Source organism: Phodopus roborovskii, unplaced genomic scaffold, assembly GCF_943737965.1.
Source record: "Phodopus roborovskii unplaced genomic scaffold, PHOROB, whole genome shotgun sequence".
Taxonomy (NCBI): Eukaryota; Metazoa; Chordata; class Mammalia; order Rodentia; family Cricetidae; genus Phodopus; species Phodopus roborovskii.
Genome location: NW_026126511.1, coordinates 56814367 through 56829841, shown reverse-complemented (window position 1 = coordinate 56829841; position 15475 = coordinate 56814367). Strand labels below are relative to the sequence as shown.

General features: G+C 47.4%; 2 protein-coding genes across 3 annotated transcripts; one reads left to right on the top strand and one right to left on the bottom strand.

The window, feature by feature from the left end:
- Positions 1-478: 478 nt before the first annotated feature.
- Dhrs1 (dehydrogenase/reductase 1) lies at positions 479-8736 on the bottom strand. 2 transcript variants are annotated; one of them, XM_051195665.1, is made up of 9 exons: positions 8480-8735; positions 7934-8103; positions 6320-6463; positions 6094-6173; positions 2748-2880; positions 2300-2446; positions 1462-1531; positions 1073-1153; positions 545-941 (listed from the first exon to the last, which is right to left on the bottom strand). In XM_051195665.1, the coding sequence occupies exons 2-9, from the start codon at positions 8081-8083 to the stop codon at positions 805-807; spliced, it is 942 nt and encodes a 313-aa protein (XP_051051622.1). In that variant the 5' UTR covers positions 8084-8103; positions 8480-8735; the 3' UTR covers positions 545-804. The 2 variants fall into 2 exon arrangements, with proteins under 2 accessions (XP_051051623.1, XP_051051622.1); XM_051195666.1 differs by lacking the exon at positions 2300-2446 and having other exon boundaries at positions 479-941; positions 8480-8736.
- Positions 8737-8790: 54 nt separating this feature from the next.
- On the top strand, positions 8791-15389 carry Nop9 (NOP9 nucleolar protein). The gene is made up of 10 exons (XM_051195648.1): positions 8791-9109; positions 9259-9717; positions 10553-10663; positions 11208-11349; positions 12129-12321; positions 13093-13233; positions 13594-13719; positions 13886-14122; positions 14331-14436; positions 15050-15389. Exons 1-10 carry the CDS (start codon positions 8860-8862, stop codon positions 15205-15207), a joined length of 1923 nt encoding a protein of 640 aa, XP_051051605.1. The 5' UTR covers positions 8791-8859; the 3' UTR covers positions 15208-15389.
- The last annotated feature ends 86 nt before the right edge of the window (positions 15390-15475 follow it).

Genomic DNA, 15475 nt, shown 5'->3' with positions numbered 1-15475 from the left:
GTAGCTATTCATCATTGTGAACACCTGGCTGGCTGGCTGGAGAGTGTCCAGGGTTTCTTCCACCTGTGTCCCCTAATCCACACAGGCATACTGACACTGCATTCACTTTTGTAAGAATATGGTTTTTTCCACCCGCCACCAAATAATACACAGAGACTCTGTATTTGATACAACACTGTTGGCCCGGTTACTTGTTTTTTATCGGCTAGCTCTGTCTTAAGTATTAACCCATTTTTGTTGATCTATGTTTTTTTCTTACCGGGGAGCCAGCGGCATACTGTTTTCTTTAGACTCTCCATCTTGACTCCTTCTTTCTACTTTCTATTTCCTCCTTGTCTCTTAGTCCCTCCTATTTTTCTTTCCTATTGGCCAACAGTACTTTATTATTAACCAGTATGAGAAACATATACAGAATGACATCTCCCATCACACTTTTACACAGTTTCTGGGATTTGAACCCAGGTCTTCAGGCTTACTCAGCAAGAGCTGTGTGCACTGAGTCATCTCAGCCTGAGAACCTATACATTTTTACATCTTTGAATCTTTCTCTCAAATATTTACCACTTAATTTTAATTTTATCAGCTTCTATTTATAAGCACTTTTCAATATTGAAGCAAAATATTAAGCTGCAGGAACAGGGAAAACCAAGGCATAAAGAACCGACCAGGCACCCAGAAGCCACCTTCTCTTCATAGGAGGACATGGGTATGTGAGAAGCTGCTTTGTTCCACTGAGGCAGCCCAGCCACCTGAGCCTCAATGAGAAGAGAACCCAGAAGGGCTGAGATCTATCAGGCCAGGAGGTCAGAATTTGCTGGTGTAGAGGGTGATAACCCATTTGGGCACACGGAGGAAGCCAGGCAGGAAGGAGGTCAGCCATCCCAGGTTGGAGACATGTGAAAGAACATAGCCCAAAGAAAAGTAGTCCTGGACAGGGCGGCCTGGGGACAACAGAAGGACAATTAGACCCTTATTTCCTGCTCCTCAGACATTCCAACTCTTGTTGAAAACTTGAGGTTTAGGGGTAGCGGATGGAGTCAACAGGTAAAGCCGGCCCAGGGTGAGTACTTACCGTCTACATCCTGAAGGCCATAGCGCTGAGCAAGGTCACAGGATGGCAGCACCTTCCCACTCAGGTTCAGGATCTTGGGGTCTGTGGGCACACATATGCTTAGAGATGGCAGGCACTGGAAGTGGCGTGGAGTGACAGTTTGGCTGATTGGGACAGGGCACCACTGAGGCATGCATTGCGCCCCGAGTAGCGGCTCTGTGTTCATACAAAGGTTCTTGGCCACTTCCCTGCCGCCAGCTCAGAAGCCTCACAAACCTCAAACCAGGAATTCTGACCCTTTGAGCCTCCAAAAGGCAGAAATGACAAGAATGTCCAATCATCTCCCAAACCAAAATTAGGAACTGGCTGTCAGTGCCCAAAAGATACCCTTTGTAACCCAGTGTCTTCACCTGTTGCCAAGGCCACCACACACTTGCCACTCATCTCTGGGCTTTCTGCCTTTGAGAAATTTGATTTGACCTAAACAAACAAACAAACAAACAAACAAACTGGGTTGAAAAGTTAGGAGTGAGTTTCCAAGAGCACTGCCTGTGGCATCCCTACTCTCACCTTCTGCCCAGAGGGCCATACATCTCAGCAGGACTCACAGGCCCATGTCTTAGAAGACACCAGAGCTACCTTCCCATGTTCCTGTGAGCCCTACCCCTGCCCCAGAGCCAGCTGCCTCACCTAAATGGAAGGATCAGATGGTTCCAAACAGTGCCTGGATCTTCTAGGGTAGGCCACGGCAAGGCCAAGACGTGAGCTTTGGTGTCAGACAGCCTTTCTTGTTGTGACATGTACCGTGGAACGCGTTCCTTTCCTTCCTTCCTTTCATTTTTCATTGCTAGGGGCTGAGCTGATGCCAGCAACACCTAAGTAAATGCTTTACCGTCTAGCTACACTTCCAGCCAGGCTCAGTTTCTTAACTTCTCTGGGTTTCTGTTTCACTATCTATAAAATGGAGTTATTAACTGCTTTACAAGATTCAAATGTGTGTATACGCTCAGCCTGTGTCTGCCCTAGTAAGCACCTGATGAGTTGTCTTTTTAGCCAGAGTCTCACTATATGGCCCTGGATGGCCCAGAACTCAGTCAGGTTAGCCTTGCAGTCACACAGATGCCCTTGCCTTTGCCTCCTGAGTGCTGGGATTTCAGGCGGACTGCAACCATGGGGAGTGCTTACAACTGCTACTGTCTGCAGAGACTGCCTTTGGTTCTCTACTTGCCCTGCCCTTCCTTTGCCAACCTTCTTAAACACAGGGTCCTCAGGTTGATCCTCTTTTGCCATAAATTCCTTCACCATTTCCGTTTGCACCATCCCTGGCCACAGAGATACGTAGCTGACTCCATGACGCCGTAGCTCATGGGCACAGTCAGCAGCCAGTCTGTCACACTGGAAGGACAGAAGGTAGAATGAGAACCTGGACACCTGCCCAGCTCACCTTCCTCTTCTGCTCTCTGAGTCCAAGAGGCTATCCCAGGCCTCCATCCTTCTCGAGATCCCTGATATTTCTGGTGCCCACCTTCCCACAGCTGATACCTACTCTGGCAGATAGAGGGAGGTCCAGGCAAAGGGACTGTCAGAGGGTAGAGCAGAGAGAGGTGAAGGTCACGAGTCTTACTATCTGACAACTAGGAATAGTGACTACCAACACCACTGTATACCTCCCCAGGTCCTGTGCCCTGGTCCTTACCGCAGCTTTGCCCACACCATAAGGGACATTGAACATATGCTGCAGCCCCCCAGCAGAGGAGACAACCACGATGAGCCCTTTGCCAGCTGGTACCATCAGCCGTGCTCCATACACAGAGCACAAGTAGTGGCCTCTAGAAGGGGGGCAGAGAAGGAGAAGGGATGAATTGTGTGAAGGCTGGGTCACTGCTTCCTGAGCCCTCAGCAGCTGTTGTCAGCACAGGAGGCTGCATAGCAGCAGTTGAAGACCTGGGGAACTAGGCATAGGCCAGTCCAAGGAGAAAACTTATACAATTAATGGCAGATGAGAAAGGGCCACCTACACATGACAAACATAATGGAATGGGCACCTGTACTGTTAACAAAATAGTTCAGGGGCAAATTAAGCCATATATCTGGTCAGCAGGGTTAATGGGACAAACCTATAATCTCAGCACGCTGGAGGTGAAGACAGCAGAATAGGGAATTCAAGGACATCCTTGGCAACACAATGAGTTTGATGCCAGCCTGGGCTAGATGAGACCCTTTTAAAAAACAACAACAACCAACACACACACACAAACCAAATCAGCCAGTCAATAAATGAGCAAATGACCTGAATAGAAAGTTCTCAAGAAATTCAAATGGCTAAATAAATACCTGAAAAATGTTCAATAACCATAGCCAATGGAGGAACATAAATTAAAATTACTTTGACATTCCATCTCATTCTAGCCAAGAGTGGCTATCATCAGGAAAATAATTCATAAGTACTGGTGATGATGTGGGGGAAGAGAAACCCTTATACTCTCTGGTAAGAAAGTAAATATGTGCGCTGCTACTACAGAAGTCAGTATGAGGATTTTTCAATAACAGAAAACAGAAAACAACCCAGTTATCCTATACTTGGGTAGGACTCCAAGCCAACAAACCACAGAGATATTTGCATTTCTACAGCTGACCTATTCACAACAGTTTGGACATGTAACCAACATAGATGTCCATCAACTGAGGGGATAAAAAATGTGGTACATAAACAAAATGGAATTTTGTTCAGCTGTCAAGAAAAATGAAACCATGACATTTGCAGGAAAATGTATAACTAGAAAGCATAACTATTGTTATTATTTTTGAGACAGGGTCTCTCTACATAGCCCTGAATGTCCTGATACTCACAGGTAGACCAGGCTGGCCTCAAACTCAGAGATCCACTTGCCTCTGTCTCCCGAGTCCTGGGATTAAAGTCATGCACCACATCAGGCACTGGAAACCATTATGTTAAACAAGCGAGACTCAGACAAATACCATGGGTACAACATATTTGGATCCTAGGTTTAAAATTACGTGTGTGTGTGTGTGTGTGTGTGTGTGTGTGTGTGTGTGTGTGTTATATAAGTGTGCATGTTTATTTGTAGGCAGAAGTGTTAAGAGGGAAGAAGCAGTCTAAGGGAGGTGGGAAATAGAGAGGGTAACAGAAAACAATAGGACTAACTGGGGAAGAGAGAATTAGTGGAAAAGGTTGAGGAATGGAGAAGGCAGTGAGATAAGAGTGAGTGAGAACCAAGTATAATGTACATATGACGATGAAGAGACAAGACCTGACATGAGCACATACATTGTACATTTAGTAATATGTAAGTAAAACCCTTATGTCCTACTTCACAAAGGCTAACAAAGCCTTTGTGTCTGGCTCTGAGAGAAAATGTTTCAGCAAAGCCTCTGCTATGTTTGAATTAATGAGTAGAGGCCGAGAATTTTTTTTTTTCCCCAGACAGGGTTTCTCTGTAGCTTTGGAGGCTGTCCTGGTACTCACTCTGTAGACCAGGCTGGCCTCAAACTCACAGAGATCCTCCTGCCTCTGCCTCCCAAATGCTGGGACTAAAGGCGTATGCCACCACCACCTGGTTCTGAGAAATTGTCCTGAGACTGTTTAACACTCGAGGAGTGGTTCTCAGAAGAGTCTGCACTTGCTGCTACATGAGAGCTTGCAGCTGCATCAACATTTGTCCTAAGATGTTCCTGGCAGACCCAGAATTTTATGTTTGATTATGGCTGCCACAGTCAAAAGGGCCTGAGATTTGTGTGGGTTGTCTGCTCTCAGGGCAGTAAGAGCAAGATGGCTTTGGTAGCTGGAACCTCTCCCAGCTCCAATTAACCTTGCATATGTTTGAATAAAGTAACAGGTGAGCTAGGGGCATGTCAGTCTTTTCCAAGGTTGTACCCCTCAGCTCCTCTGGAAAATGAAGGCTTAGTATCTTGGTGAGCTTCTCTCTGGACTTCGGCACCTATGGCCCAACATCAAACAATACTGCATTAATTAGTCCATCCTTCTAACCATTTTTAAAACCATAGCCTATGGGCTGCGTGCAATATTGAGAGAATACTTCCTTCCAGCACTTGTATTTGGATAAGCAAAGACAGAGTTGGAACAAGGCTGAGATCTTGTTGGAAGAAACTGAGTTGGTCAGTGGTGGTGCACGCCTTTAATCCCAGCACTCAGGAGGTAAAGGCAGGTGAATCTCTGAGTTTGAGGACAGTCTGAGTTCTCGGACAACCAGGGATACACAGAGAAAGAAAGAGAGAGAAAGAGGGAGGGAGAAAGTGGGGGAGGGAGGGAAGGAAGGAAAAGCATGAAAAAAGAAAGAAGGAAAGGAAAAAAAAGACAGACAGACAAACTGAGACAAAGCAAAAGTTGACATTCCCAGTGTTATGCAACTTGAGGGGAATCTTGGCAGATCCCATGACTGGACAAATATGACAGGCAGATGACAGGTTACTTGGGAAGCTTTATTGTGGGAAGGGAAGGGAGAGAGGTGGGAGAGAAAGAGAAGCAGAGAAAGACCTGCCTCCTCAGAGAAACATCAGAGAGAGTGAGACCAGGCAGAGCTTGTTTCTTAAAGGGACCTTTGCACCTGTGTACAGAGCCAGGGTACTGCCTGCCATGCATGCAGGGGTGACTCCTCTGCCAGGTCCCCAAGAGTGGGGCCAGGCTTGCCTGGATGATAATACCCACACTGGCTAAGATAACTCATAGGTAAAAGATGCTTCCTATGCAAGCTGGTCAAGCCCTGGAACCCAGAGAAAGATGCAGAGAGAGAACTGACTCTCTGGAGTTGTCACTGATCTCTGCATACACCATGGTGGGCGCACACACTGCCTCCCCCCTCTTTCCCTCCCCCAGAAAAAGTTGACATTCTTAGATGCAAGCCCACAGGCATGAAACTTCTCCAGAAATAAATAGGACAAATGGAATAAAAAGAGATGAAGGAGATGGGGAAGCCAGAGGGTAAAGAAGTCCTTTTTAAAAGGCACTGGGCCTGGGGCGGCCTAAATGAGAGGAACCTAGGCTCCAGCAGTGAAGCACATACCTGAGTCCAACATTGTTTATATCATCCCAAATGGAGGCAGGTATTTCCCAGAATGACTGATTGATGGTGTTCAGGATTGCCTAGAAGACATAGGGAAGGTGACTGGGTAATCCGAAGGCAGGATGGTACAAAGGGTTGGATGACGGGACAACAGATGGAGATAAAGACTCAAGGATGGGGTTTGGGTGAGTGTGGAATGTCCAGGTGGATCCAGTTCAAAGGTTACCTGGACACCAGCAAAGGCATTATTGACCAGCACATCTAGCCGTCCCTGCTGTTCCCGATCAACTCGCTCAAATAGGCTTTTCACTTCACTCTCCTGGCTTGAATCACACACCACTGGCACACACCGGCCCCCGAGGGACTGTGCCTGGAGAGGGACAGGGAGTATGAGTTCACAGTAGTGCCATTTTCTTAACTAAAGTGAGTTTAGGAACTGAGAAGACAGGACTCAGCTGGGAAAACATGGCATGCAATGGCTCCCTCTGGTGTCTGTTTTAGAAATTTCACCACAGTAGGCCCTCCCGCAAAAGATCAAGCAAGGTGGATGGATCTTAAGGATTAAAACCAGCATTTACTGAGGCCTGTCATATACAAGGCCTTAGTAAATACTCTGCAACTCCAGGGTAAGAGACAAGGCATGGCAGCCACTCCTAGAAACAAGTGACTATCCTCTTTTTTCTTTCCAACTCTCATACTTCCCTTTCTACCACTCCCTCAGAATTCTTACTCAACCAATGCTCTGGCTTGGTAACTGGAATATCAAAGCTATCAGGCATAAACTATTGCCATTTCCTATTCTGCCTAGCTTCCCAAAAGTGTACTCCTCACCAACTTCAGAGGAAGAAGAGCACCCTTTCTCCAGAGGCAAGTTCAGGGTCCTACCCTATCATTTCAGTATTAGCTCTTTAAAACACATGCACTTAAAACAATCTTCTAGGGGCTGTAGAGATGGCTCAGTGGTTAAGAGCACTGACTGCTCTCCCAGAAGACTTGCTTCAATTCTCAGCACCCACATGGCTGCTCACAACTACTCATAACTCCAGTTCCAGGGGGATCTGGCACCCTCACACAGACATACATACAGGCAAAATAAGGCCTTAGGAAATACTCTGCAACTCCAGGGTAAATACCAATACACATTAAAAACAAAAACCCTCAAGAACTATTTCTCTTAAGCTACTTGTGGTGGTACACACCTTTAATCCCAGCACCCAAGAGATCTCTGTGAGTTTGAGGACACCCTGGTCTACATAGCAAGTTTCAGGTCAGCCTGTCTAAAGACATAATTATCTTTATCATCTAGATGCCCCTCCAATGCTCCTAGGGCAAGCATTCTGTGCACATATACATCGCAGTGAGTGATTTCTATATCTGACTTCCTGTTAGACTTATTTTGTAAGAGCGGAAATTGCATTTTATCATTTGGGTACTTGAGTATTGTTTTTATTGGAATCCAGTGAAGAAGTAAACTCTTATCGGGATGTGGTGGCACTGACCTTTAATCCCAGAATTCAGGAGACAGAGGCAAGTGATCTATGTGAGTTCAAGGCCAGCATGGGTCTACACAGTGAGTTCCTGGAAAAAAAAAAAAAAAAAAGAAGTAAACACAGTTCAGCAAGTTTTGCCTAAATCAAAGGAAGTCACTGGTCCAAAGTTTTTTCTTTGCAAAACCTGGAACTCTCAAACAGAAAGACTTTTTTTTTCATTAAACTCCCTTGCAAAAAAAATTCAACCCTACACTTTGTTCTCTGTAAATATTAATGATTTGTTGTGGGGGTATCATGGTCAAGCAAGTGATAAGTAGTAATCAGAAAGATGAATTCAGGTGTTCACTCACCTCCTGGGCAGTAGCTCTAAGGGTGTCCAGATTGCGGCCAGTGATGTACACTGTGGCACCTGCTTTGCATAGCTGTAGGGCAATGCCACGGCCAATACCCCTGGAGGCACCAGTTACCACACACACTTGGCCCTTCATAGGCGCTACCATGACTCACATCAAAGGGGTATCTGTGGAGTAAAGAGTCGCTTTGAAGGAATCCTGTAGATTTTGTCTGCGGAGGCAGGTCTCTGCGAGGGCTAGAAGGGACAGCTAGCTAAGCTTGGACTATTTTGAGGGGAGTGGAATTGATATAGGAGAGTAACTAGGGCAGGTCTCAGGCCAGGGTGTCCTTTCAGGAGGCACGGGATTAGGTGGAGACTCCCCAGGGCTACACACATACCACAGCCTTCTGAGTGGGGCTAACTGGGTGGGGAATCTGGCAAGAAGTCCAACAAGGTATGTCCACGAAGAGTCCTAGGTCCTCTGGAGTTCTGGCTACCGGTCCAGACCCACAGAGAACCGCGAAGCTCTGTCCTGTAGGTGGACAGAGCCTACAAGCCTTACCTGCAGCAGACGCTGCCTTTGGGGTTCTTTTTGCTCTGTTCGCCAGACCTGTACTCGAGAACTTTTATACTGCCCGGGGTGGGCGGGACCTATAGTTCGAGAACCTTCATTCTGGCCACGTCGAGGTTAGAGTGCTTTCTTGGGGTGAAAATCCGGTGCGGGTGTGGATGAGCTGGAACCATTCGAGGCGAGGCTACCCCAAGAAATCTTGGGTCGGACTCAAGGGGTGGAACCCGCAAAAGGAGAACGACGACCTGCAGACACGCCCATCATGCTCGCCCGCGCCGTCGCAGAACTATGACGTCTCCGTGCGTCAGCAGTGCGCCGGCGGCCGTGGGAGCTGCACCCGGGCAGCGTGGAGGATAGGTTCAGAAGCACGCATGGGGCTGGGTCCGCGTTCTGCTCACAAGGCGCGGCGCCAGTTCCAGGGTGCCTGCCGACGGGGACGTGCGGCCCGGGGTTCGGGGCGTCCCCCTCCGGGCCGCGATGGGTGTCCCCGGCCGCCAGTGGCGGCTGCGCGTGCGGAGCAGGCCCCAGAAACTCTCCCGCACCTGAGCCCGGAGGCGCTCGGGTATTTCCGACGGGCGCTGTCAGCGCTGAAAGTGGCTCCCGATGCCCCGGAAGAACGAGGTAGGAGCAGCTAAGCCGTGGATTAACTGTAAAACCCACCCAGGGAACTTTCAGAGGGATCCCCGGGGGGCGGGGGTTCTTGGCTATGTGACGAGTAAGTTTTATTCTCCTCCCAGTCTCTCTAACTGTCTGTTTCCTCGTGTTTTCAGACTTGATGGTGCGCAATATTTTGAAGGAAGTGGAGGATCAGGCTCTAGCCTTGGCCACGAACAGGACTGGTAGTGAAATGCTGCAGGAACTTTTGGGGTTCAGTCCTTTGAAACCTCTGTGTCGAGTGTGGGCTGCTCTGCGCCCCAACCTGCGCTTTGTGGCCTGTCATCGGTGTGGGGTTCACGTTTTGCAAAGTGCTTTGCTGCAGCTGCCTCGATTGCTGAGGAACCCTGCAGAAGCAGAAGAGGAGGAGGAGGTGGATGAGGATGGGAAGCATGGTCCCTTGCAGACGACTCTGGAGGAGCTAGTCCTGGGGCTAGCCGCTGAGGTGTCTGATGACTTTCTTTTCTTCTGTGGAGATACACATGGCAGCTTCGTGGTCAGAACTCTGCTGCAAGTGTTAGGAGGTACTCTTCTGGAGCCTGAGAGAGCCAGGTCCCGTGTTTCCCAGTCGTCTGGTAAGTTTTCTAGGCAAGGGAAGTGAGCCTGGTGAGCAGGACAGTTTCGGAAGCTCAGAAGCCAGTAAACAGAAGAGTTAACCGTCCTGGTGGAACTTGACCGGGAAGAATTAGCAGAACAGTGGGACAGAACCTAGAGGATCAAAGAATACTGTGTTTAGATACCTAGAAGAAAGGGTGTGCATATATTTAGGGAACTGCTACTTACATGGGGGTGGGGGAGATGATTCATTTAAAGCAGTGGATTTCAAATTTTTATTTACACAATTCACGGTAAGAAATTCATTTAAATACTTTTAAAAAAATATGTGTATATATGGGCATGTGTACTCACTTAAATGTATGTGCCTTTTGCAGTGTTTGTGTGGGAGAGAGAAGACAGCTTGTGGAAGTCAGTTCTCCTTCCATCGTTCTGTAAATGAACTCAGGTTGTCAGAGTTAGTAGCAATCTCCCTTATCACAACCTTACTGGCCTTGGTATTTTACTTTGAGACAGATCTCCCATATAACCTAGGCTGGTTTTTGACTTGTGGTGTAGCAGAGGCTGGCCTTCAACTATTGATCCTCCTGCTCGCTTCTGCCTTTCAAGTGCTGGGATTACAAATGAGGTCTGGTTTTGGAAAACTTTAAATATCTGACTGAGAAATATGAACCCTGGACCATAGGGAAGAGAGTTGAAGATCCTTAGAAAAATTGAAACGGTGTTTTACTCATCCACAAGAAACACTGAGTTGTATTACATCTATCCTTCGTCTCCAAGCTGAGCCCTTACTCTTCTATGGAATTCTTCCTATTTGTCTGTTTTTAATGTATTGTTCATGTTCTTAATCTTTAGAAACACAAAGGACCTCAGCTCGGGAATGTAAGCCCACTGATTTTGAGGTTCCTAAAACCTTCTTGAATAGCCTCCAGAACCTGAGTACCTGCTTTCTGAAGGACATTGCAGGTAAAACGATGTATTAGTTACTTTACATGTTACTGAGACTAAGTTAAAGAAGAAAAAGTTTGACTCACAGCTGGAGGGTGTAGTGCGTTGTGTCAGGGGATTGTCATGGCCATAGCTATACTATGTCTACAGTCAGGAGGCAGAGCTTGTTTTTTTCCTTTTTATTCAGTCTAGGACCCCAGTCCATGGGCTAGTGCCACCCACATTTGGAGGTGGGGGTTCTCCTCACCTGAATTAACCTAACTCTAGAGACTCACAGATACCCTAGAGGTTAGTTTTCATAGTGACTCTAAAACCCATCAAGTGGACAGTCAAAGTTAACCATGACAGAAGGAAGTAGGAAAGGGACCAGGCTCTTCTGGGGATCGTCCCCAAGCAAGGCTCTTATATCAGGGCCTTCCTCTTTTACACCTGTCTGGATTAATGCCGTAAGGCATTCTCTAGACATTTTGTATACGTAGTTCTCCTTGTTACTCGAGGTTTGGGATTGTACAGGTAATTTGTGCTTGGAAGAAACTTAAATCATTTCTGCCTTTTCCTACAGTATTTATCACTGACAAGATCTCCAGCTTTTGTCTTCAAGTGGCCTTGCAGATCTTACATCACAGATTACCACAGCATTGTGCCCAACTCTGTGATGCTATAATCGATTACCTGAGTTCTCGTAATTCTTCAGCAGGTGGCAGGTATGAACAAGCTTCAGAGTAGCTGAAGCTGGGGTTGTCATGTGAACTGAATGAGATGATGCAGTTAGTGGAGCTGCATGTCTGGGTGAAGTTTAGACTCTGATCTTAAAAATGTTTATTGCTGCAGTGGTGCATGACTTTATTTCCAGCACCTGGAAGACACAATCTCACTGTGTAGTCCTGTTGGCCTTAGACTCACAAAGATCCTCCTGCCTCTGCCTTCCAGATTCTTAGTTTTATTTTAAGATTTGTATTTATGAAGTTGTGCCTACATGTGTATATGTGCACCACATGCATGCAGTGCTCTTGGAGTCCAGAAGAGGGCATCAGAGCCTCTGGAGCTGGAGTTGCAGAAGCTCCAAGTTGCCTGGTGGGTGCTAGAAACTGAAGCTTCTTGGGTTCTCTGCAAGAGCACAATGTGATCTTAATCACTGGTCCATCTCTAGGTCCAGCCTCATTTTCATCTGTGTGTGACAGGGCCTCACTCTGTAGCACCAGCTAGCTTGGAACTCATTGTATAGATCAGGCTGGTCTTGAACTTACCTGTTTCTGCTTCTTGAATGCTGAAATTAAAGATGTGTACCAACAAATCCAGTTTAAAAAAAAAAAAAACAAACAAACTTTATTTGTACTTCATTTGTATGAGTGTTTCACCTATGTGTTGTGTAGGAGCCAGTGGAGGGCAGGAGAGGGCTTCTGGACCCAGGTCCTCTGTAGGAACAGAAATATTCTTAACCAGTGAGCCATGTCTCCAGCCCAGTCTCTCTCCTTACCTCTAGCCCTCTGCTCCTGTTTCTTCGGGATCAGACAAGCTCCAGACTCTTGGAGCAGGTGCTGCTGGTGTTAGGACCGGTGAGGCTCCAGCGCCTCTTTGAGGATCACTTGCGGGGTCAGCTGCATTCCTTGGCTGCACATCCCATTGCTAACTTCCCTCTGCAGCGCTTTCTGGATGCAGTCACTTCCCCCGAGCTGGTGAGTGGGAAATGTGGCCTGGTCTCTTTCTGCTATTCTTAATCATTGGGCCTTGCTTACTACATATTTATTTGTTTTTTGGGGACAGGGTTTCTCTGTGTACCCTGGCTGTCCTAGAACTTACTCTGTAAACCAGGCTGACCTTAAACTCACAGAGATCCACCTGCCTCTGCCTCCCAATTGTTAGGATTAAAGGTGTGTGCACCACTGCCTGGCTTTTGGGCCTTATTTTATTGTGCTCTTGTCACTGTACTTCTCTGAGAGTTTACTGCCCATTGTCCATGTGAAGTTAGTTATTCCTTGGGGTTTCCAGAAATTAGGGTGTAGGTACCCTTCTAGAGATTTGCTTTAGATTCTCAGGTCTGACTGCCTTCTCTTAGTTCAAGTCTGTAGCTAAAAGTTGTGTGGCTTCTTGTCGCTAAATCCTCTGAGCACAGAAGCCATTGTTGTAGCTCCTCTTTACCTATGTTGCTTACCTGGGGGGTGGGAAATGGAGGGGGTGGGGGGTTGATTTCTGTGGTTCCTTGGGTTGATACATGGAGTAGAAGGGCAGGTTTAATTCTAAACTTGCCTTGCACTTGGTTCTCCCTGACTTCTACAGAAGGGACATTTGAAATCTTCCCCTATAGGGTAATTAATATCTCTATGATTCCTGGGTTTTAACAGCACAGTGAAAATTCTGATGTTGGCAATGGTTTTTACATCTTACCTGGCTTTTTTTTTTTAAATTGATTGAATGTCACCCATTCTTCAATCCATGTTTCCTCTCAGCTGTCCCTTGTGTTTGAGGAGCTGAGCCCTGCCCTGGAAGCTGTGCTGGCCCAGGGCCACCCAGGGGTAGTTGTCGCTCTGGTGGAGGCCTGCCGCAGGGTTGGGACTCACCAAGCCCAGGTTTTGCAGCTGTTATTGGAGGTGAGTGGGTTTTACTTGCAGCCCATTCATGCCCCTCTCTGATCTAATTCTGCTAGTTAGGACTTGTCTGATTTGGAAGTGAGAAGTTTAATGTTGAGGGAATTACAGATACAGGGACAGGTGAGTCCAGGAACAGTTCTGAAATGAAATTTACACTCCAGAACTTAGAGAACTTTGGTAGATAAATGGGGATTCAGTCCTTACATGTGCAGAGGCCGGGAGACAGAACTGGGCAAGCGAGATTCTGCTCTCACAGAGCATCCTTTCCTGTTGAGTTAGGCTTCCCTTTGCTTGAACATGTCTGTCTAGATCATTGTGTTAGGGATCTCAAGAGGCATTATGCTTTGTCTTCCTATCTAGGCGTTCCACTGTGCAGAGCCCTCATCCCGGCAAGCAGCCTGTGCGCCTCTCTTTGCCTCTTTGTTGGCTTATGAGGTATACTATGAACTAATGGAAGAGGAGGGGGCAGTGCCTGCAGAACATCAGGTAAGGTAGGGGAGGGGCCACACCGTGAATATTGGGGGCTGGGCTCCTTAGGGCTTAAGTTGATGAGATTTCTAACCTTTTTGAAGAGAAGATGGCAGGACCCTAGGGATGCCTTCATCCATCCGGTTTGGTTACGCCTCCTAATTTCTTGTTACTGCACTCCCAGGTAGAAATGGCCACAACCAAAGCTCTGAGGGAAGTGACAGTACTTGGGTCTCTACTGCTCCAGCACTTGTTGTATTTCTCCAACCCTGGACTTGTACTTCGAAGTCTGAGTGCCTTGACAGGACCACAGCTCCTGGCTCTGGCGCAGAGCCCTGCAGGCTCTCACGTATTTGATGCCATCCTGACTAGCCCCTCTGTGACGCACAAGCAGCGTCGTCGTGTGCTGAAGACACTAAAGGTTAGACTTCCGCTCTAGTTCCTCCATCACTGCTTTAGAGAGCACCAGCTTCATTCAGGACTGGACCTGAGAGCTGGAGGCAGGGTACATACATAGTTCCTGTGCTGCTTTAATGGTGCCACTCGAGTCTTCTGAAGTCATTCCTCCACTCCCAAAACACGTTTGTATACTTCCCCTGAGGGACCTTATCTTGCTTGTCTCAATGCAGGGACAGTATGTGGCTCTTGCCTGTAGTCGCCACGGCAGCCGTGTATTAGATGCCATCTGGAGCGGAGCAGCTTTGGGGGCCCGGAAGGAGATTGCTGCTGAACTGGGTCAGTACCACTGCTCCTGGGTGATGTTTCCAAACTTTGCCTTCTCCTGCACCTGGTAGACATCAAAGGATCGGTCTGCCTCTGAGTTCTCCGTGGTCTGCTCTTGCCTTCTCTCTGCGGACTCATTGTGCAGTCCTTTACCCATTTATCTGGCTATCATGCTTTAGTGGGTGAACCAACTCACAAATAACGACATGGAGACTTTTTAATTTTGAAAGCTAAGCCTTAGCTTAGGTTTGTCTTTAACTAGCTCTTATAACTTACCCTAACCCATTTTTACTAACCTATACTCTGTCCGTGTGCCACCCATCCTGCCGCCGCCCTTCCCCCTCTCCCGTCTCCTTGTATCTCTCTCCAGCCAAGATCCATCTCTTACTATTTCCCCTCTCTGCCTGGAAGTCTCGCCTATACCTCCTGCCTAGCTATTGGCTATTCAACTCATTATTAAACCAGTCTCAGCAATACATCTTCACACAGTGCACAGATACCCCACAACAGTGTTCATTATTCCTGTTTTAGATGCAGGGTTGAGGGAAAATGGAGGGGCCTTCTCCTCAAGTAGAATTTGGTTTTGAGCATGGTTGACACTAAACACAAGTAGTTCTCTTTGCAGGAGAGCAGAACCAAGAGTTGATTCAAGATGCTTTTGGCCACCATGTGGCCCGAAATGTGGCCCTGACCACCTTCTTGAAGCGACGAGAGACTTGGGAACAGCAGCAGAGTGCTGTGGCCAAGCGGAGACGGGCATTGAACTCTGTACTTGAAGACTGAGGCCTCACGGCCTGGGAGGAGGTATTGATGGGAGGATATGCTTATCCTTCCTGCTTTAAGTTGGAGTCACAAGTCTCATTGGAGCAGATGGAGTAACACACAGAAAACTGTAAACCTACTGCTTGTAAGGTTGTAACAAGAATTTCAAGAATTCACTGCAATTAAAGATGTGCCAACAAGCACCCCCCCCCCTTCAGAAGTCAAGAATTCAAGGCTAGCCTGGGCTAAGACAGCCAGTTCCTGTTCATCCCTATGTCTGTCTGTGTCC